The sequence below is a fragment of the Pyrus communis genome, chromosome 13 (assembly GCF_041283825.1).
Source record: "Pyrus communis isolate YQ-2024b chromosome 13, ASM4128382v1, whole genome shotgun sequence".
NCBI lineage: Eukaryota > Viridiplantae > Streptophyta > Magnoliopsida > Rosales > Rosaceae > Pyrus > Pyrus communis.
The window spans coordinates 14,104,246-14,127,126 of record NC_142577.1 but is presented as its reverse complement, the minus strand read 5'-3'; the positions used below and the strand labels follow the sequence as shown (position 1 = coordinate 14,127,126).

The 22,881-nt window shown below is 37.4% G+C and overlaps 2 protein-coding genes across 2 annotated transcripts; one reads left to right on the top strand and one right to left on the bottom strand.

Moving 5' to 3' along the window:
- The first annotated feature begins 12,341 nt into the window (after positions 1 to 12,341).
- THX (thioredoxin X) lies at positions 12,342 to 14,218 on the top strand. The gene is made up of 2 exons (XM_068477472.2): positions 12,342 to 12,896; positions 13,823 to 14,218. The coding sequence occupies exons 1-2, from the start codon at positions 12,546 to 12,548 to the stop codon at positions 14,027 to 14,029; spliced, it is 558 nt and encodes a 185-aa protein (XP_068333573.2). The 5' UTR covers positions 12,342 to 12,545; the 3' UTR covers positions 14,030 to 14,218.
- A 172-nt stretch (positions 14,219 to 14,390) lies between these two features.
- LOC137737895 (sugar transport protein 10-like) lies at positions 14,391 to 17,108 on the bottom strand. Its single transcript, XM_068477471.2, has 4 exons — positions 16,794 to 17,108; positions 16,372 to 16,697; positions 15,147 to 15,776; positions 14,391 to 15,057 (listed from the first exon to the last, which is right to left on the bottom strand). Exons 1-4 carry the CDS (start codon positions 16,924 to 16,926, stop codon positions 14,602 to 14,604), a joined length of 1,545 nt encoding a protein of 514 aa, XP_068333572.2. The 5' UTR covers positions 16,927 to 17,108; the 3' UTR covers positions 14,391 to 14,601.
- Positions 17,109 to 22,881: the final 5,773 nt, after the last annotated feature.

Below are 22,881 nucleotides of genomic sequence, written 5' to 3'. Positions count from 1 at the left end.
GTCACTCCCAGCTTCAATTTGGTATATTTTGTATGAAAGTTGGTTGTGAAATGGATCTGAAAGAGAGTCGGAAAGTTAATGATTGATCTAGATGACCGGAGATGACGAGGAGTTTGTCAAGAGTGGTCGTTGAGCATGACGAGGACGAGAAAGAGAGGATAGTCTTAGCTAGTCTCATGGTTATTGGGGGGTCTCGCTAATACCTCTTAGTGAAGGGTTTTGTCCATGCTAGTCCCCTTTAGTCTCATTAATGTTAGTCCCAGCATGGAACAAACACAGTATTGGACTAATAGCTAGTCCAATCCAGTCCAGTCCAACTTAGTGAGGGCAAACAAACGCCCCCTTAATGCCTAAGTTAGGAATAGTTTGAGATAAACTATAACAGAGAGGACTTTGAGTAGTAAATGGTGATTAACCATTCCATTGTTCGACTTGACTAGTTATAAGAGTGAACCCTCATAGGCAGCTGGGACGGGAGACCCTAGGCCATACTAGGCAAAATGCTATGTTCTGCTAGTATGATGCTGACTAATCTCGTCATGTTGAAGGCCTTTGGAAATAACTACGCGATAGTGTTGGACTCCCAAGGGAGACCCTAAAGAGTCAATTTCTTGCCATCTTAGATCGAGAATATCACGATGGCAGGATTGGGATATCAAGGGCCTTGATATGTAACTGACTCAAAGGCCTAGTACCTATAAGGCTTGTAGATATTAGGTCTTTTGTGGTACCCTGTAGTTTGCTCACAACGTCAAGTAAAGCAGTCATATTGAGTTTGAAGTTTATGTGTCATTTTATTAGATGTGGTTAATTATGTCTAGAAAAAAAAAAACAAAAAAAAAACAAATCACTAGTAATTGTAATTCATTCCTTGCGTGTAATAACTTATAGAACCGAAGGCAATTCGCCAATGTAGGACGCGGTGATTGTCGCAACTACAACTTTAATTGCAAAAACAAAGAAACAAATTGCAAAGCGATTGTAATTTATTCTCTGCATATGACAAGCAGCAAGAAAATCAAGCCTAATTGAGTCTTCCATTTTTCAACCCCCTAAAGAAAAACCAAAATAAGTTGGTCGTTGTATGGCAGGCTGGCTGCTGGCAGCTGGCTTGTCAGCAGACCAACAGTTAGCTATATATCAAATCTCAGAAATTATAGTTACATGGGTCCATGTGCCCTCAAACAAGGAAAAAAATTTTTTTGTTGAAAATAAAAACTAGTAATAAGTTACGGTTATTCACTCATTTGAAGCCCAAAGAAATTATAGAGAATTTCATCATACCCTTATCAATCAAGTAAATCCACCAACTCGAAGCATTAAACCGAAAACCTTTCATATTTTTTGTTGTTTATTAGAGAGCCTCAATCCACTCTCTTACCATTAAACATTAATTTATGTAGTTGTGCCCTCGAATAAGTTGTGTTGTAGTATTTTACTAATATGTCTTGACCAATGTAAAAAACTTGGTTTACCACATTGGTCCATGCAACACGCTTTTTATCTTTCCTCATTGTAAAGCAGAGTGCATGTAAATATTAAAAAAATGACCCTATATTACACACACGAGGGTATATTGTATCCTAATAACGCCTTCTTCCGCTTTGGATTAATAATTCTCAATTATTTCATTTAATTATGTTTTAATTATATATTTTGCCAACCACTACATTATAATTATGTTGTGGGTTTGCTAATTTAAAAGTATTCAAAATTGACGCATGAATGATGGAACATTCCTCTGTCAGCCCTTAAATAGTAGTTGTATAGTTGATCATATCATGATCTTTTTAATTTTTATACAAAGAATTGACAATTTTTAAATTATAATTAAAGTCTGATCGGTACACGTTCCTGGAATTCGGGTTTTGTGTTTGTTTATATTTGGTATGGGCTGGCCCTCCCCTCTCCATTACGCAACAAACCTCGTTCAACAAGATATTCAAGCATGACAACAATTTGTATAGAACAAGTTCATTATTATATGGTGAACGGTTTAATAATATGTTATGTGAAAAAAAAAATTAACACATGATAAAAAATTATTGAATCGGAACGTCACAGTAATTGTAAACCAATTTTATGTTAGCCTTTCTCTTCATGCATTTGTTCATTATTTTTACCTTTAATTTTTATTTTCTAAAAAAAAAAGCACATTTGGTGGCAAGTTACGGTTATCCATCATTTTCGGGCCCGAAGAAGCTATGGAAAATTTCACCTTGCCGCTGGAAACAGTCAAATAAACTCATAAACTACGAGCATCGAACGCAAAACCTTAAATATAGGGAGATTAGGACAAACCACACTTTGGCTAACCATAATAATTAGTATTGAACCCGTCATATATAGAAATATAACGTAAAACATCTCACTTATAAATAAAAAACAAATCGTAGGCGGGTGGGGGCAAACAATAATTCTTCTTTTTACCTTTTGATTTGCTTTGCTTGTTGGATAATGCATAAGAATACAAAGGAAGTTGTAAACAAATAATGGAATCCTCATAATGACATAATAAGGATCAAGATTCCGTGTTTATTTTAAGCGAAATGGCTTTTCCCCGCCCTTTTTTCTGGTTGTCGTTCCCGCCAATTTTTATTCATTAAGATGAGGTTAATATGGTAATTAAGTAACCACTTCCAAGTCACCAACTTTCAACTCACATAAACTTGTCCGTCACGTATTTAAATTTTGAGAAAAATCTGTTTTTATTATTACATGCAAAATCACGTAAGAAGAGAAATAGAAAAAATATATATATATATATAGTATGGCTGGAGCCAAGAATTCAAAATGGATGGGATAAAGAATGAAAAAATTGCACACAAAAGTTTACCTTACCCTCTAAATTGATCACTAGAGGTTTAAAATATTTTGCGTTTTCAGCCCATTATCTCCATATCAATAAATTGATCACTAGAGAAACCATCTAACACCTCTTATATTTGGTTATTTTTGTTAATGAAACAATGTATCGCTTTTGTAAAAAAAAAAAAAATTGCACTATGGTCCCAAACAAGAAGCCTACCAATTAGAATTTAGAAGTGAACTCAATTAGCGCATGTATATATGTTTGCACACGTGAATCTGCTTAAAATTTCATACTTAAGTAGAAAAGGAAGATGATGAATAATAATTATATGGGTCCAAACCAAATGACACAAGAATTACCTTCCAAGAACAATTCATCATGCATGTGAAACTTAGTGATGGGTCTACATCTATCTACTCACAACATTTTGAATCTTATGTTTTTGGACGCCTTTTAAAATTAACTCCAACCAAACCTTTTTATTGCTCGAATAACTCCAACCAAACTACTCACTACGCATGGAATCTGCATGGACATGGATCACACAACAGGATATTTTGTGGGTTATAAGGATGAGGATCTCCTCCAGATTCTCTTTGTGAGGATAAAAAATTCACAATAATTTTTAACCGCATAATGTACGATAAATTGATAGAATGCTAGGGTCCTCACAAAGAGGATCCAAATGAGATTCAAATCTGGGTTATGATATGCTAATATGCATGGACCATATGCTTGACTCTTAATTTAATTAACTGATGATTAATCTTAATTTCCTTAACCTTTAAGTAAAGTTATTCATTTGAAAGGGATGAATCAAGTTTGCCCTAATTCTGTTTCCCACAAAAGTGGAAGCAACTCAAGCAGGAGCTGTGAAAGTCATCTGAAAAAAGGTCATGCATCATATGAGCAGACTATACCTGACCTTATCGGGATTCAGGAGTCGGCAGACTCTGAAACAAGACCTGATTTAATAATTTAATTTTTTCTTTTTCTTTTAAAAACAAGGGGCCACACATGACATGAGGTTGCAAATTGTCCACCAAATCATACAGCTGGAGCCCATCTCACCCATTTTTGTAGTGATTAATTTCATGGAAAATGACTTCGGGAAGGGAATTGGATCACATCAGGATTATTTATGAAAATCCTAAAGATCTCTACATCTTAATCATTTATCTTGTATTATATGATTATAAATCATTTGATTTAAATTAAACACAATTACTATCCAACAAAAATTAACCGCATGATACTCGATAAATGATTAAGATATCGGGATCCCTAGAATCCTCACAAAGTAGATCTGGAAAGGATCCCTTTCCTTCTAGAAGGGGAGGATAATACCATTATTAGGATGGGTATTCTCTCCTGATATTTTTTGTGAGGATCAGAAACTTATTTTATTGTGTTTGTTAATCGTATATTTTGTAGTCAGTTTTCATCGTGTATTATTTGGATTCAATTTTAAATGAAAAAATTCAAAATAATTTATGACCGCAAGATAACATATAAATAGACATGATGAAGTGATCCCCGAGATTCCGAATAGAATCCTACTCCCCATTATTATTCGTGTTATGGAGTCTGTCGACAACGTACATATCACTTACTATTTCCGAGTTTTATGTTGCATCTCCTTCATATTGGAGACTTCAGTGATATTGTAACATAGAAGGAGAACATATACTAAGCTCTATAACATTGCCGGTCTTATGTGAAGAGTTTGATATGTTGTAAGTATTCAATAATCAAGAATTTAGTTGCTACAAATTTTATTGTTATACGATACATCTCTAAACTTTAATTGAATTGGAACTTTAATCTTTCAACTAAACATCCATCAATATCAATCCCTAACTTGTAGAACGATTAGTTATTTTAGGTATCTCTGTTGGAACTTTCATAAAACATTTAGTCACAAATTTTAGGTATCTTGTCAAAATGTAAAACAATTAGTCATTTTAGATGAAAATTTCTAATTCTATAATAGAAGAACAGTTGTTTTATGTTGATGCACAAAATATGTTTGATACTAGACCAACTTAGATCGACCGTAAATCATACATACAAGAAAACATATATTTTGGTTCGTCCCAAGTTGGGAAAACATCCACGTTGGTGTAGATCGGTTTCACTATGTACAATAAGTGTTAAATTGTAAATAGAGGATTGTTGCTAGGGCTAGGGCTTGCCATCCTCCTAATGAGGGTGAGGGTGAGGGATCCCTTTTATATAACAAGCGTTTCCCTCCCCTCTTACATACTTCATGGGTTAAGTAGTAAGGACCACTTATGGTACAACATGAGTCCCCCAAGTCTTCAGTCAATAGAGTATTTTAGTTGAAGACTTCAAATGCAGTCCATGCGTGGGCTGAACTGACCAGTTGTCATCTAGAATCGATACTTCGGCATGAGGCGGTGCTCAACGTGAAACAATACTTGGCTAGAGGTTGTGCACGTTGCGAGGCTACTCGGCTGGTGCTCGCGGAGAGGTGGTTGATAGGCTAGAGGCTATGCTTGTTGCAAGGTAGTTAGGTTAGTGGCGTTCCTCGTTGCAAGTATGTCATCGATGTGAGTGTGCACTCAATATGAGTTGATTCTTGACATGAGCTGAGTTTGCTTATCAGGTTCGCATATTGAGTTTGTGTGTCAAGTTCACAAGTCAGGTCCACACACAGGGTCTTTAAATAATTGTTTTATTTAAGCTCCATAGTTTAGCAAAATGTAATTAATTGTTTTATTTAAACAACTTTGGGTAAATTACATTTTACCACCTCAGGTTTGGGGTCAATTTCAATTCCTTACAACATCTTTAAAACATTTCAATTTCATACATTTACTTATCATTTTATTTCAAATTCATATATCCATTAGAAAATCTGTTAAGTAAACCGTTAAGTGATGACATGGCAAATATGGGATCCACATTTGTGCTAACGTGGCAAGAAATTTTTTTTTTATGTATTTAAAATATACTAATTTTATCCTATTATAAATAAATAAAAACCTAAACAAACCCAAAAACCCCCCGACCCACTTCTCCATCCCCTCCCTCTTCACCTCCCATCCCTTTTCTCTCCCCAAACCCACTCCTCCCTCTTCACCCCCCGACCCACCTTTAACTTGCTTCTCGTTGCTCTCCTTGATGAAATTCTGACCCATCTTCATCAAGAACATGGAGCTCGGCTCGAACTCGGCCAATATTCCGCTACCACTATCTTTGTTGAAATGTTGCTCTTCGATTCCGATTCTGCCGCTAGGCTTCTCCATTGCCACCGAACTTTTCAATATGTTCGTGAACTTAATCGAATTTCTTGCATTTCCACAAGGTTAAGCTTCATCTTGAGCTTAATAAAAAAAATTAAGCCTAATTCTTTAACTATTATATAATCAATTTTCTCTCTGCAATCAAATTCAAAATTCGATAACGAAAAGGGTGGTGAGGGTGCGAGTTGGGAGGTGGGTTAGGGGTGATCGGGGATGAGAAGTATTTTGGGGGATTAGGGTTTGGGGGTTTATGGTGAGAGTGTCGCAGAGGGGTTTGAGGGAGAGTAGGGAATGGGTCGGGGGGTGAAGAGGGAGGAGTGGGTTTGGAGAGAGAGAAGGAATGGGAAGTGAAGAGGGAGGAGATGGAGAAGTGGGTTGGGGGGAGAGGGTTTGGGTTTTAGAGTTCGATTAGTTTTTTTTTTCTTTTTTAATTTTTTTAAGGGTAAATATTATTATATTTTAAATGTATAAAAAATTATTTTTTTGTCATGTGGCATAAATGTGGCAGTCATGTCAGCACAAATGTGGATTTCATATTTGCCACATCATCACTTAACGGTTTACTTAACAAATTTTCTTACAGATGTATGAAATTGAAATAAAATGATAAGTAAATGTATGAAATTGAAATGTTTTAAAAATGTTGTAAGGAATTGAAATTGATCCTAAACTTAAGGGGGTAAAATGTAATTTACCCAACAATTTTTCATAGTTAGGAATAAAAAAGCTTTTTGAAAGTATGATGGTTCTGAATTCAATGATGTCATTTGCGGAAAGTTTATGCACTAATCAATGACATGTGTATTGTTTAATACAATTTGTTAGCTTGATAAAACTTGTCTTTTGTTGGGATGCTTTGAAATATTCCGGCGGCTCAGCATTCCTGTCCTGTGACTCCTAGTTGCACAAAACATTAAGGATTGAGTGGTTCTGTGTGCACTCAAATTTCATCTCTAAACACTCTTGTTTTTTTAGACACCTAATTTACTTCTACACATTTTTTTTGACGCCCAAAATAATTTTCTAAACTTCTAAAAAATACCCTTTTTCACTCTTTATTAATTTATTTTCCTCTCAACACCCATTTTTCATTTTCTTTGGATACCCATTCTCCCTTCCCATCATATCGCATATATCTCGACTTAACTGCCATAATTAGATCCAAATCAAGGCCATGCTCTTTGTTGAGGCCCAAAAATGTTACATGCAAGCCCAATTAAGTCTCAAGGCTCAATTGTCATACAAGCCTCAAGCCAAGTCCAAAATAAAGGACCAGGATCCTCTCCTAATTTAAGGATGAGGATCTTCATAACCAAGGGATGTGGACCGTTGGATGAAAATCCAACGGCTACAAACAGGGGGGTCCCTTTAAAGTTATAATAATTATAACCGTTGGATTTTCATCCAACGGCCCACATCCATTGGTCATGAGGATCCTCATCCTTAGATTAGGAGAGGATCCTGATCCGAAAATAAATGCCATGATTGGGAATTGAGAAGGGGCTATATTTGTAATCATGCCATGCTACGTTAAACCATGCATTTGTGTAAATCACACCACACTCGTGCAAACACATGCATATTCGTCATGCCAAGTTTTATCACACTAATTAGTATTCATACTAAAATAAGCCTAAGTCACATGCCCGGGCTTGACAAGTGAATTGTGGTGTGAATGGTTATGGAAATGCATTGGGCCTATATAGAGTCAAAATTATAGAAGATTTTAGGTTACTTGGGAGCCCAAAGAGCCAAGCCCATCTACGTGGGCAAGTTTGAGAGAGAACCAGCTTAGTTTCCTCCTTTCCTTAGCAAGCTAACCAACTTATTTAGGAATGAATTGAACTCTAAGCCATAAAGTTACGTGAAAGTCCAATAGAGTATGCATTTAATTAGGGGTGGTTCGGTATGGGATGCAAAACCGAAAATGGGATCCCGAATCCAAAACCAAAAATTTTCGGGACTGGAATTTGAAGACCAATTCCAAACCGAAATTTTGGTATTCCCAATTTTCTGGATTCTCAAAATGTTTTCCGTATTTCGGGATGTATCGGAATTGCGGGGTGGGTTTTGGGCATAAATTTGAGATTTTCAGGTTATGGGATAAAATTTGCGCCCTTTGCTTAAAATTTTTTTTGCCCAATTTCATATCTATTGAAATTTAAGTTTTTTTTTTACCTATTACCAATTTGAAATTTCTTACCAATTGAAATACCAAATCATTCTAAGTCAAATTGACGTTCCAAAGTTCCAAACTACTTAATTTCATATTTCTATTTCTAATATAGTCTACTCTCAAATTATGTAAATTCAACATTCAATATGCATGCAACCAAAATAAATATACATATATATTTTCAGTTCGGTATGGATCCCAAAAATTTCGGTATTATCGGTTTGGGAATTTTTTGATATGGGATCCGAATTTTTTAAGTGTGGTTTAGGATTTTCAGGAAAAATTTCCAGTACTACATGTAATGAAGAGAGAGGATGACTTTCCCTTCCTAGCTCATGCAGAAGATGAACGCTTGAAAGCCAGGAGACACGTTACTAGAAGTAACGCCTATGGAAGGCTGACTCAGGAAAACATCCCTTTAGGAAGAAGGTCCAGAACAAGCTTCACGAGACCAACGACACCTAACCGTCTTGCACCAAAAAGGAAATGGCAAAAGAACTAGGGAGAAAAAAAGGGAAGACCAGGCCATAAGTAGAGATTCCTTAGGAACCCTAAAAGAGAATCATTCACCTACAAAAAAAGATATCAAAAGCCATTAGAGAGAGGCATGATAACACAAAGGTTCAAACCCAAAGAGAAAACGTGAGAAGGTTGTATTGCACCAAGCTAGGGAATTCTTTCTCTAAGTGCAAATATCCTTGAAACCTCGAGAAACATCACCGTTGCAACCTGAGTGTTTTCCACGACTTTCGTCTAAATACCCCAGCCATCTAAAGCCTTGTTACCACCCTAGGAAACTCTGATTATCCAACCTAGGACACCATACAACCATGCAAACTCTTGCTCTCTCATGCTAAACTGACAAACTTCTAGCTTCTACAATATACCTCACTTGAGCAAGTCATTATTTGCATAATCATGTTATCTTCGAGTCATTGATCCAACTAGGATATTTCCTTAGATGTGATAATTCTTCGACATATTCTAGGGCTTGGTAAGAAACCGAACCAAAGGAGACAAGATGACGTTCTCAAATCTCAAGTTGACCTTGACCTAAAAGTCCCCCAACACTCTCTCCATTCATCTTTTTGAAAAACTTGAAAGGTCGAATTTTTGGGTTATGTAATGGGTTTTAGATTCAAGAGGCAAATGAAGCAGTGGCAACGACGAATTTGGTGCTTTTTTGGGGACAATTTCAACTACAAGCGTGATATGTAGCAAGTGTAGATCAGATTTGGGGTTCAGATGGATAGCGTATGTGACATCCCACATCGCCCAGGGGTGTGATCCTTAAATGTATATTCCCATCCCTACCTAGCACGAGGCCTTTTGGGAGCTCACTGGCTTCGGGTTCCGTAGGAACTCCGAAGTTAAGCGAGAAGGGGGCTAGAGCAATCCCATGATGGGTGACCCACTGGGAAGTTGCTCGTGAGTTCCCAAAAACAAAACCGTGAGGGAATGGTAAGCCCAAAGCGGACAATATCGTGCTACGGTGGTGGAGCGGGCCCGGGAAGTGGTTCCGCCCCGGGCCGGGATATGACAATTTGGTATCAGAGCCTAACCCTGGTCGTGTGTGTGCCGACGAGGACGTCGGGACCCTAAGGGGGGTGGATTGTGACATCCCACATCGCCCAGGGGTGTGATCCTTAAATGTATATTCCCATCCCTACCTAGCACGAGGCCTTTTGGGAGCTCACTGGCTTCGGATTCCGTAGGAACTCCGAAGTTAAGCGAGAAGGGGGCTAGAGCAATCCCATGATGGGTGACCCACTGGGAAGTTGCTCGTGAGTTCCCAAAAACAAAACCGTGAGGGAATGGTAAGCCCAAAGCGGACAATATCGTGCTACGGTGGTGGAGTGGGCCCGGGAAGTGATCCGCCCCGGGCCGGTATATGACATTGTCTAGGTAGGATGTGTTAAAACCTGATTTAAAAAAAAAAAAAGTTTTGATTTTATTCTAATGGATGATAACTTTTAAAAGAAAATTGATTTCTATTACGTGGCGTCATATCATTGGTTAGCACGTTGCTATTTCAAAATTTTACGAGTGTCTAAAAAAAAAAAATTTTGTTTTTTTTTTTTGGTTTTTTTTTTTTAAATCACTAAGACCATCTCCAACCTTAAGTTAAAACCTAAAATTTTTAACCCAAAAAATTTAGGTTTTAACCTATAAACAGTTTTTTTTTTCCTCTAACCCTTCTGGGTTAAATTTTTAGCCCGAAATTATTAAAGAATGAATTTAGGATTTTTTTTCTTAAAGTAACTTTTTAAAAAAATAATTATGTAGACTATCCTAATTTAATTTTATGAACATTTTAACTTAAAAATATTTAGATTCCAAAAAATATTAAAAAATCAATAAGCCGACACCATGAAACTCGAGGAACACTATGAAAGAATATGACACACGTAAAAGAAAATTTTTTTTAATTACTTTAGCCGTTGCATTTAAATTTGGACCGTTAGATCTTTTTTTTTTACTATTGGATTTGATTATATTAGATCTTAGCTGTTGGATTCAATGATTTTATAAATATAAAACTACAAAAAAAATACTCAAATATGGTGGGCTAACCCTACTAATCCAGGAGCAATCCTGTGCTAAATTTGCCCCAAAAAGTTTTTGTTAAAATTTATATTTGCCCCAAGGGTTGAGCAAGTTGGGGTAGGTTTAAATCCTAAAGTTTGAGTTTTACTCCAAGAATTGGAGTGGGTATAAACACTTTGTGACAGTTTAATATATGGGTATAAAAGCATTTTTCATTTAAACAAAAGTGATGCTTGCCCAGAGATGAAACTTGAGTGTAAAAACCAGTTATAAGGATTTTGTTAAAAAAAAAAAAAAATCTAGCAAAAACTATTAAGTTATCAATCTATTAATATTTTGACCAGCGTTTTAACATGTCACGTATATATCAAGAGAATGTTAACCGAGTTTCCTAAATTTGCTTCATCCTGTGATTTTTACTTATTCTTATTTCGTTGCGAAAAAATGCATGGAGGGCTGACCCAGGTCCAGTGTGGGCAGGGCGACTGTCTAGGGTTCATAAGAGTATATTTATATATTTATCTATGTTTTCATAAGAGTATAAATTTACAAAAATTGGTTTGATGGCAAAGAAATTTAACTAGAAGCGGTGGTTTTGTTATTTGAAAATAATGAAGAGGTCTTGAGTTCAAAACACCACCTATGCTTATGTACTTTCCAATTTTCTACAAATTTCTTTTTATAAGAGTATAAATTATAAAATTTGGTTAAATGATCAAGAAGTTTAATTAGAAGTAATGGTTTTTGTTGTTTAAAATTAACAAGATTTCTTAAGTTCGAAATGCGTATGTTTATTCTTTTAGAAATGCACGGGCCTCAAAATTCTATGGACCAGCCATGTTGAGTGTAACACAAGGTACAACTGCAAGGCAAACGACGACCACCTCAGTATCGTCTATTTACTTGTAAGCCCAAAGTTTTTTGGCTTCCTTCTCTCGATACAAAATAAATTAGTCTTTCTGTGTTTATAAATTATTGAGTTTGAACTACTTTTTAAGAATAATTTTATCAATGTCTTACGTGTGAAAATAAATAATTTTCTTATATGAAGTTAGGACACATTTTTTTGACATCGCTCTAGACCTCAAAAATCTATGAACCGGCCTGAGTAGTGATTTCTGCACTCACCTTTCGACCTTAGCAAGTTGAATCCGAATAAGAGCAGACCATGTAAATAGTAGCAGCTCTATTTGTTTCTATTTGTTTAGTTGTGCATAAGCTCACGGGTTAGCTCAAGTGCTAGCAGATCAAGCCTCGCTCGGAAGAACATTGAAGAAATGATAAACCTGGTCACCACTACATACACATGAGTCTTCTTAGGATGGTAATAATCTGCCTCGTATTAATTTGTTTTGTTTCATTTACGGCGGTGGTATTTGGGTTGATGATATTTTGATGAGCCCAGCATTATCTGGGCCGGTCTGGATTTTTGAAGGAGTTGTCTCTTTTTGGTTATCTTGGCCCATTAATGTTATCCTTCTGTTTTGGATTGTGTTCGTCTTCCACTAGAATTTTCCACACCGCGTGATCTGAAAGTGAAATGGGAGGTGATGATAAAATTTAGCACAAAAATGCTTTTTCCCACCCATCCACAGTGGATGGAACAACATTTTGTATATCGTTTCGTGGCCAATAACCTCCCACGCCAAGTGACACAGACGCGGCTTTTCCCCTTCACTCAAAACCCAGACTCCTTTCGTCCCCTTCCCTCCCTCGATTCTATCTCCTCATTCGACAGAACATGGACACCGTCGTCTCCAAATCGGCATTACTGTCCATCCCAATCGCTTCACTCCCACCGGTTCGTACAGTTACTTCAAGCTCTTACTCTAACAAGCTCTTCTCCGGCTTCTTCTACGGTTCTGCAAGCCGAATAAGGCAAGTGGGTTTTCGAAACTATTCTTCTTCTGCTCGTGCAGTTCGTACAGTTCCCAAGTTTTCAATTGCTTCGAGTGCTGGGATTCAGGAAATTGACGAGACCCAGTTCCAGGATTCGGTTCTTAACTCGGACCGTCCGGTTCTCGTCGAGTTCGTCGCCAGTTGGTGCGGTCCTTGCCGCTTAATCTCCCCTGCTATGGAATGGCTCGCTCAGGTTCCTCTCTCTTTCCCTCTCTCTCTCTCTCTCTCTCCGACTTTTTGGAGCATAATCATTGTTTGTATGTAGTAAATTTTGAAGGGAATTATGAAACCGGGGAAAAGTTTTAGTCTTCGAGTTAAACATATTTTCAGAGAAAGATTACAAGAAATACAATGCTTAATTTCCAACTTAAATTGTATTAATTAGTAGGAATAAAAATTTAGCTCAAGAAGTTGATTGGGTATGATCAAAATCTAATGAAGAAATGCAAAGGGGTATTGGTTGATGGAATCTACGCAAGTAACACACAAGAGAATAGTTTGGTTGGAGACTTGGAGTTGGGTAAAATTTTGTTTATTTATTTAAGTGTGAGCCTTTCCTTTTCTGTTTAATATTGTATGATTTGGAGTTGAACTAATGTAATAGTGTGTAAATGATAGGCCGTAGATAATTTCTGTTTAACCAATTTGGGATTCCTTCTATAATAAGCACTTCTGCTCATACGAGCTTCCTACTAGAAGCACACCAAAACTTTTACTAAAAATCCGAGTGTTGCCTGAAAAGCAATTGGAAGTGCTTCGTGAAGACCCCATGAAGCTCCAAATAGTCCGTTTAGAATCTAGAAGCGTTTTCAGTTATTTATGTCAAACACTGGTAGAAGTGCTTTTCGTTAATTGGAAGCCCATTGAGTCTTTTCCAAAGCATTCGCAAAAAGACTCTAATAGTCTCTCATCCAGATACGATTTTTGAATTCTTGTCGGTAAAGAAACACAGAAGCGATATCATAGTCTTTTAATATGAAGATCATTTTGGAACTTGGAAATGTCGTAAAGGGATAGGGAGGACAAGTAGTATCTTTCAAGATGTGGTATCAATTTGCCTTTGATTGGTGTCCAAACTAAAGAAGTTATCTGAAATATAAGCTTATTTGTTGCACTCAGGAATACAAGGACAGGTTAACCGTTGTTAAGATAGATCATGATGCAAACCCAAAACTGATTGAAGAATACAAAGTTTATGGGTTGCCGGCTTTGATTCTCTTCAAAAATGGAAAGGAAGTTCCAGAAAGTCGGAGAGAAGGCGCAATTACAAAAGCAAAGCTTCAAGAGTATGTAGATGCTTTGTTGGAGTCAATGTCAGTTGCATAGTTCCAGTTCCATCAAATTTGAAGATATGCCAAATTCCATCAGGTTCAATCTGTGTAATATGAGTAATCCCTTTCTCTTTTTCTTTTTAGTTTCTGATGGTATATTATACTTGCATTCGATTGTATAATTTGAGCTGTAAATTTTTGAAAACTATCCTCTGAGTACATGTTGCCTTATTTTGTTGAATTAGTACTCTGTCGCCTCCAATTTTCGCTTCTTTTCTTCTCCAGCTAGATGGGTGATTATAGGGAAGATTACTCCGAATCTAGACTGTTCTTACAGCACATGAATGTAAAAAGGGCGGTATATTAGTTGCGAAGTTGATGATTATCGATTGTATATGATCTACATGCACATATAATTTGTGTTTGAAAAAGAAGAGTCGTGTATTCTTATTGATTTACAACTTGAAAATGAGTTGGACAAAACAAAGGGATTCACAAATATCATCCGCCGATCCCCTAATTGTCTGTCTAACGAGATTGGTTTCTTTCCCTAGTCAACTTTTTGTTGTTATATCAGAACCCAGATGCTTGGATTTTTTTACAAATCCCCCACTGTGATTTACTCAATCAAACTACAACTTTGTCTTGCCGACCAAAATTGACAGCCTCATCAGGGATGTACTTGCCCCAGAACCAGTGAGCTTTCCAAACTCTATTCATCTCTTCAATCGGAACATTCTTCGTCTCGGGCAGGAAGAAAGCGATGAAGATGGTCATAATGATCACAAAACCGGCAAAGAAAAAGAACAGACCAAACTTTAAGTGGCAAAGCATGCTGAGGAAGACTTGGCCAATGATAAAAGTGAACAACATGTTTACCGAGACGTTGATGGCTTGTCCAGCTGATCGGATCTCTAGAGGGCAGATCTCGCTCGGCACCAACCACCCCAACGGACCCCAAGACCATGCAAACGCTGCTACATATGCACAGATCGAGAACAAGATCCAATTGGCTTCAGTTTTTGTAAAGGATCCGACTCCGCTGAGACCAAACTTCATGCCTATCATCACTCCAACAGCAATCTAAAATGCAAGTTTAGTAAGAAAATGTCCTTCACAAATTAGAGCAGGCAAATAATTGTGTTCCTAAAATTGATCGTGCGTTTAAGTACCTGGCACAGGATCATCTGCACACCACCTTGAAGGAACAACACCCTTCTTCCAAACTTATCGACTGCAAGAATGGACACCAAGGTGGCAACCATGTTAACACCCCCGGTGATGACTGCGGACATCAGGGAAGCTTCGTCTCCAAAACCCAAAGTCATGAAAAGGACAGGTGCATAAAACATGATTACATTGATCCCGGTGAGCTGCTGGAAGAATGGAACGAGAATGCAAATGACAAGTTGAGGCCTATATCTCGGCTGTGTAATGTTGGTCCATTGGTTTTCCACTTTTTGGGCAGCGTCAGTAGCAGCAAGAAGGTCTTGGAACTCATTATCAACGTTGTCGGTGCCGCGGATTTTTTTCAACATTTTCTTAGCCTTCTCGGGGTTGCCTCTTTCTAGGATGGAATTTGGAGTGTCCGGAAGAAATATTGCGGCAAGAGTCATCATGAAGGAAGGGACGGCTGCAAGAGCAAGAGAGACTCGCCAGCCATATCCGCCCTTGATCTTGGCTGTGCCAAAGTTGACAAGGCCTGCCATTAGAATACCAATGGTGATGGCCATTTGGAACCCCATGTTCAATGCTCCTCTAATCTTTGTTGGAGCCATTTCCGATAGATAAACGGGAACGGACTGCAAATCACCATGACAAATTCGAATTAGTTAGCTACCAATCTAGCTCTAAGTTTCAAGAATGCTAGAGAGATCATATTTTCACGCAAAATCGGCACAAACCACATTATGAGGTATATGTTGGTAATTGATACATAACTGTTGAAATATAAGTGTTTTAGCTGAATAAACTTGTATTTAGTTACAGTTTACAGGTTTAAATGTCAGCCATTGGATTACATTCCAATTGGACAGCTAAGATGTAATCTTGGAGTTAGTGACTTGTGTTGACACATGTAACTATCTTATAGAGTAGATTGCATGAATGGTTGGATTTGAGTTTTGTATCATAGGGAGATAATCTCTCTTTTTCTCTAAAGGTAATATACCTCTCGCACATTTTGTGTGAGGTGTGAATGAATGAAAGCAACTTTCTGTGAGAACCTTCTCTCTGCAACTCTCTGAGCATTTTTTTTCAATTCATTTCTTACCACAGAGATCATAGTCTCTGAGATTCTAACAATAATCTCTTACATAATGCGGTTTAAAATGCGTTATTACTATTAGGTTCATGTGTTTTAATAAACGTGTAATTAAAGATAGAAGATATAGTTACCTGATTAGCAAATCCAACACCAATACCAAGCAAGAGACGACCAATGATTAGAACTATAATGTTATTGGCAATACCATTTAGGATAGAGCCAAGAAGAAACACAAGGCCTGCCACAAACATGGAGATTTTCCGGCCAAATTTCCTAGTCACTGATGAAGCAAAGAAGGAAGCAACCAAGGCTGCAATGTAGAGGCAAGACGTGAACAATGTGAGGAGTTGGCTGTCAAATTTGCAGTACTGGTTTTGATTAGCAGTCTCATTCTTCATTTTATGGAACACAGATGGGAAGAACTTGCTCAAGAACGACTCCATTGAAGTCACTCCACCTGCATATACGCACGATATTCAAAACCCGATTAGTAGTTGTTTCTCTTGATGCTCTCAATTCTCTTAAACAAAGAGAAAATTACAGAACTAATTACCTGAGATTCCGAGATCATATCCGAAGAGGAGACCACCCATGGCAGCCACCACACAAGTGAATATCACAAAGATGGTGACACCTCCTTCATAGCTGCTCCCTCCTCCGCCGCCAACATACACTCCTCCAGCCATCACTCTACAAAGTTTTGAAGGCTTAAAGCTCTTTGTAGTTAGAGAATATTAAACCAATTCTCACAAATCTTTTATAAATCCACTATAACAAAAAGAATGACTACAGAAAGAATTAAATCCTTTGAATATCTTTGTTATCTCAAATCCGAAAATGTTCCAAGTTTATAAAGGCTCCAAGCTGCGACAAAGCCAGGCTGCAGTTTCAACAACTTGACCTAATCTTCATTTTTCTAGTTTCTGAAACTCTGTACCTCCTTGTCAATTTTGCCATATTTGGGTATAAATAGTTGGACATGTTAGGATATGAGGATAGTACCAAAGTTCTTGTTTCGACTAGATTATGATAAGTAGTTGTTGATATTACACCATTTATCTTGCTGTCAGGAGCTCTAAATTTGGCAAAGTGTGATGATTGATATATATGAACGGATATGGTCAAAGCTCAAACCGTTTAACAGGCATGTAGTTTATGAAACGCCATAATAATATATCTTGACGATATAATTACTCATTATTCTGATGTCCCGTGATGTCGAGTCCTGGTGTGTGCTCCTGCTTGCCTCTTAATTTCTTCCCCTTGGCCAGTGTTACTTCTCATGTTTACACTTGTATAAAGTGGAGTGGGATATCATGTTGTTTTCAGATAGTTTGTATCCCAAACAAGTTATTAAACTATGATATTTGTTATAAAAATTATCTGATTTAATATTTTGCTTCTACTCGTCTTATGTTATTGTGTACACATATTATACAGTACAACCTTCTTATGCGCATAAGAGTCCTGTTAAATATAATTAATATTCAGTTGTAATTATAAGAACATCAAATGTCATTTTGTGTAATATTACATTATGACTTAAGTGGCTTTGTGAAGGCCCACGTTGGTGTTTTCCTTTTTGTCTTGAAAAGCTAACATGGTTGCAGACAAGTAGGTGAAAGTGTGTTAAGGAATGTGGTAATGTATTGATAGAAGAGAAAATCTCTCTCTAAAAAAATCTCTCCTTTGAATCTTCTCCATTTTTATCCAAACCTTACACATCTCTTATGAAATCTTGAGCTGACACACCCCAACCCCGATATCCCCAAACATCAGGGTAGGCACGTGCTGGCCAACACCCGAGGACGACAAAGCCATTTAAAACATGCATACCACTAAAAATAGGTAATTAGAAAGAGATACACTAATGCAGAACCATGTTCAGAGCATACAACTACTCAAGAATAATGTGAAGGAATTATCAGAGAAAGGTACGAACCAAGGAATTGGTCCTACCCAGAGGAGACTCGAAGATGCCTAAGTGAGAGTGCCCTGTCGCCAGGATCGTGTGCCTCGAATCTAAAACCTGAGGGGGCTCAAAAACAGAAAAGGTGAGTGGACAAAAGTTTATAATAATACTAATAATATGAAAATCATTTTCTTTATGAACATACTAACCCCCTATTTTGAAAACGTACACACACACACACACTTTACATATATGTCTTTTTCTGAAAACCCTAGCATGTCATGAAATCATTCGTAAAACAAGTATGACTAAAACCATGCTCAATAATTGTGCTATCATCACCTGAAGACAAATCCATAAATCTCATCAATACTGTACTCTTTAGGGGTATCATAGTCGCCCGAAGACAATACCTGTGCATCACTAAAGGTGAAGCTGTACGACATTGGGTTACGCCAGTGAAGAAACATGGTAGGCCTCATCATCTGAAGGTGAAGCTGTACGACTTCGGGTTACGTCGGAGAAGAAAATATATACATCACACACCGACACTAGCCGTTGCTAGTGAAGTTGTCCGACATTGCTTTCGGCAGTGAAGCTGGGAGTATATCATAATATCTCATCTCACTCCTCATCAACTGTGTCCTGTGGCCATAGACGTCATAAAACCCGTGTTGTGTGGATGTGTTGTATGATAACCCACTAGATAGCATTGAAAACATATCTCAAAAACTTACATCAAATCCGGAGCTCAAAAGCTCAAAACCTCAACACATAAATCCAAGATAATTCACATTTGTAAATCCATAGAATTCCATATATGAAAATCCCATAATTCATAACCTTTTGTAAAACGTAAGTGCGATAAATCATATCTATCTCGTAAACCGTAAATATAGAAATCTGGAAAACAATATATAAAACATATTCAAACCATGAAGTGTGAAATGCATGCTAGGCTAATATTTTATAAAAATATGTAAGTTTAGAAGGGGTCCACTCACTGATATTTTGTTGCCTAAGAATCGCTTAAGCTAGCGAGGATGAAGTCACTTTCCACCGATGCACCTAACCATAATTAGGGACCATTTAGTAGAACTCTACAAAAACATTAGAATTTGGAAAAACGGACGGTGGATTTGGAATTAGGATGTCGAAATTAGCCTAGGAGGGGTCTTTTCCGAAATTTGAAAAAGTCAACCCAAAAGTTAACGTTGATGATCAACGGTCAACGAAAGTCAAAGGTTCGGTCAACGGGTCGGATCCGGTTAGGGTTGTTGGGTTGGGCCGAGATACTGGTTCAGGCTGGGTTGGATCTAGTTTGAAGATGGGTTCTGGGCTTAAAGGAGTGGATCGGGTTAGGCTAAAGGTTAACAAATTGGGCCTAGGTAAATGGGTTTATGGATTGGACCAGATACAAATTAGATTTCGGCCTGTTTAAAACTGCGGGTTGGGTCAACCTGAATTAGATTGCGGGTCACCGGACCCATCGGAGAAGGAAACCGGATTTTTAGTAGGGAAACGTAAGGAAGGTGGCCGGGAAAATTTCCTAGCTTCGATTGGGGTCAAATCTACATTGTCTTCAACAATTTAAAAGCCAAAACGGTCCCACGTCGTGGCCGGACTTGATCGTAAAACCACTTGAAAGTCAACGAACCCTCGCCAAAAAAGTAGAAAACAAATGACATATACTAACAGGGTTAAAACCCTTGATCTTCAACCAAAATCCACCCATATAGCAAGAGAATATCACCAAAAGCTAAGGAAATTCCTATTCAATTAAGCTCACCTTGGTTTTTGGGTTCTAAGTTAACTCGCCGGAGAAAATGGCGATTCCGTCACGTTAACATTGTTGCAGAGTTGACCGTGACAAGAAAGGGAGAGGAAATAGATGTGGCATTCGTTCATGGGCAAAAGGGAATCTCGACGCTGTCATCGGAGCTGAGTGGTGACATAGGCGTGGTGGCGCTGGTGATTGCAGAGAGAGGAGAGGAGAGAGATGTGTGTCTATTAGAGAGAGAGAGTTGAGAGAGCCTAGAGAAATGATAGGGTGTCACTGAGCAAGGCTGTGATAGTGGCCAGAGTAGGTGACTCGGGGAAGGGGTTGCAGAGATAAAGGATGAGAGAGAAAAATAGGGAGATCCAGAGAGCGAGAGAAATCAGGGAGAGAAAAGAGAGGGAGAAAGTTCCAAAAGATTGGGGAAGGAACTGCCACATGTCAGCTCGGGGATGGTCTAAGGTGGAAAATATCTCTACTTGAAAAATTAACAAAATGCCCTTGCGTTTCAAATCCTGTAAAATCTTTGTTTTAGCTCCAAATTCAATTCCGCTTGTGCCCCCGAGTTCGTAACGACAAGTACTATGGGGCTACACCAAGGGAATGAATCTTACTTGACACGACGATGCGGTCAACAAAAGTCAACATTTTTTCCTCGAAGGGCATTTTTGTAATTTTGTATTTTAAAATTATAAAAATCGTAATAATTGGAGACGGGTCATTACATGAGCAAATATTCTAGCTTGATACAAAAAATCCAACATGGTATCAAAGCTTTGTTGGATCAACCAAGTTATGGGAGTTACCTTGTGTTCTTCAATTTAGGGTTTTATTTCTTAGAATCCCTAACTTTCAAATTTGAAGGAATCAATGGAAAATAGCAGCAACAATGATAACAATCTCTCATCTCCAATCTTTGATGGTGAAAATTATGACATTGGAGAGTAAAGATGAGGACCTTATTCACAACTTTTGGGCTATGCTCATTTATCAGTGTTAGGGTTGTTGAACCGAAGGAAGGTGTAGAGCTATCTACAGTAGATAAGGCACTTCTAGAAGAAAATCTCAAGAAGGATGCTAGAGCTCTCTACTTCACTTAGAGATGCCTTTCAGATGAAATCTTTACTAGGGTCTCGAACGAGATGAAAGCCAAGGATGCGCGAGATGTCTTGGAGGAAAAAAAAAAAAAAAAAAAAAGAGGTGCAGAGAAGGTAAGGTTTGTAAAATTGCAGAGTCTTAGAAGAGATTTTGAATATGCTAGGATGAAGGAAAATGAATTGTTGAAAGATTACTTGACTAAAATCAACGATGTTATAAATAAAATGAAATCATATGGTGAGAAGATAAGTGATAGAAGAATTGTTGAGAAAATATTGATTATTTTGCCTCAACAATATAATTCTATTGTGAGTTTCATTGGGGAAACTAAAGATTTGAGTTCCTTGTCTGTTCGAGAGTTAAAGAGTTCACTTCAATCCTTTGATCATAGATTAGATAAGCATGCTAAATACTCAGTTGAGAGTGCATTTCAAGCACTTACAGTGAATGTGAAAGGAAGGAGTAGAGTCCATCTTCTTCTCAACAAAGAACAAAGCAAGCCCAATTATTCAGCCAAACAAGAATTGGAAAGGAAAGAATCAGAATTTCAAATGGAAAGGAACTTTTCAAAAGAATTCCTATTTAGGGCCATCTTCCATACAAGAAAAGTGCAAAATTTGTAATGGGAAGAATCATTATGAGGATACTTATAGGTTTAAAGGAAACCAAAGTGTCCTAGATGTGGTATCTTTGACCAATTACAAAAACATTCTAATGTGAAACTCAACCAAGTTGCAAACTATGTAGAAAAAGAAGACAAAGATGCTAGTCTTTTCTATTTTTGTTATACAGTTATGACTGAAGACAAAGAAGATGATATTTGTTTTGTTGACAATGGATGTAGTAATCACATGATTAGCAACAAGAATCTCTTAATAGAGTTTGATGATATAAAGAAGACAAAGGTCAAGGTGGGTGTTTCTTATTGTGTAGCTGTACTCGGAGGGCACTATGGCAATAAAAAAGAAGAAGAGTAGAAGATTTATCCAGGATGTGATGCTTGTACCTAAGCTTGATTAGAATTTGCTTAGTGTGGGGTAACTGATGAATAGTGGTTATCATGTTCACTTTGGTGATGACTTTTGTAAGATATTTAATAAGGAAAACAAATGAGAAGTTATTGCAAGGGTTAGAATGACTGAGAATGCAAGTTTTTCATTTACATTGAAGTATTCTAACTCGGTGGCAATGAAGGTGGACACAGTTGATTCATCAAGGTTACGGCATAGGAGATTGAGACATCTCAATTTCCAAAGTTTGAAACATTTTCAACAACATGCCATGGTATATAGGCTCCCTACAATACATGAAGCACAAGAAGCATGTGAGGGTTGTGTTATGGGAAAACAACACCGTGACTCATTTTCAAGAGAATGAGCATGGAGAGAATCAAAACCTCTTAAGCTCATTCAGTCGGATGTTTGTGGACCAATGAAAACCGTCGCTAATGAAGGTAACAAATAATTTTTGATTTTTGTAGATGATTCTTGAAGAATGACACGCTTTATTCCTTGAGTTATAAATCATAAGTATTCTTTGTGTTTAAGAAGTTCAAATCGATGATGGAAAATAAAAAGGGTTTGACAATTAAAATTCTTAGAAGTGATAAAGGTGGTGAGTATACCTCAAATGAGTTTGGAAGATTCTGTGATGATATGAGACTTGAAAGACAACTTACTGCAACTTATTCACCACAACAAAATGGTGTAGCTGAGAGAAAGAACATGACTATTGTTGAAATGGCAAAGTCTATGCTACATGAAAAGGGGATGCCCTATAAACTTTGGGAGGAAGCCGTATATACAATTGTCTACCAAATTAACAAGTCTCCAAATAAAGCTTTGAAGGACAAGA

Bases quoted from the DNA above. Each gene is read 5' to 3' on its own strand.
- THX (XM_068477472.2), top strand. From the start codon at position 12,546: ATGGACACCGTCGTCTCCAAATCGGCATTACTGTCCATCCCAATCGCT. The intron at 12,897-13,822 runs GTTCCTCTCTCT...TGTTGCACTCAG, and splicing joins CTATGGAATGGCTCGCTCAG to GAATACAAGGACAGGTTAAC.
- LOC137737895 (XM_068477471.2), bottom strand. From the start codon at position 16,926: ATGGCTGGAGGAGTGTATGTTGGCGGCGGAGGAGGGAGCAGCTATGAA. The intron at 15,777-16,371 runs GTAACTATATCT...GGTGATTTGCAG, and splicing joins GTGTTGGATTTGCTAATCAG to TCCGTTCCCGTTTATCTATC. The intron at 15,058-15,146 runs GTACTTAAACGC...CTTGCATTTTAG, and splicing joins TGCAGATGATCCTGTGCCAG to ATTGCTGTTGGAGTGATGAT.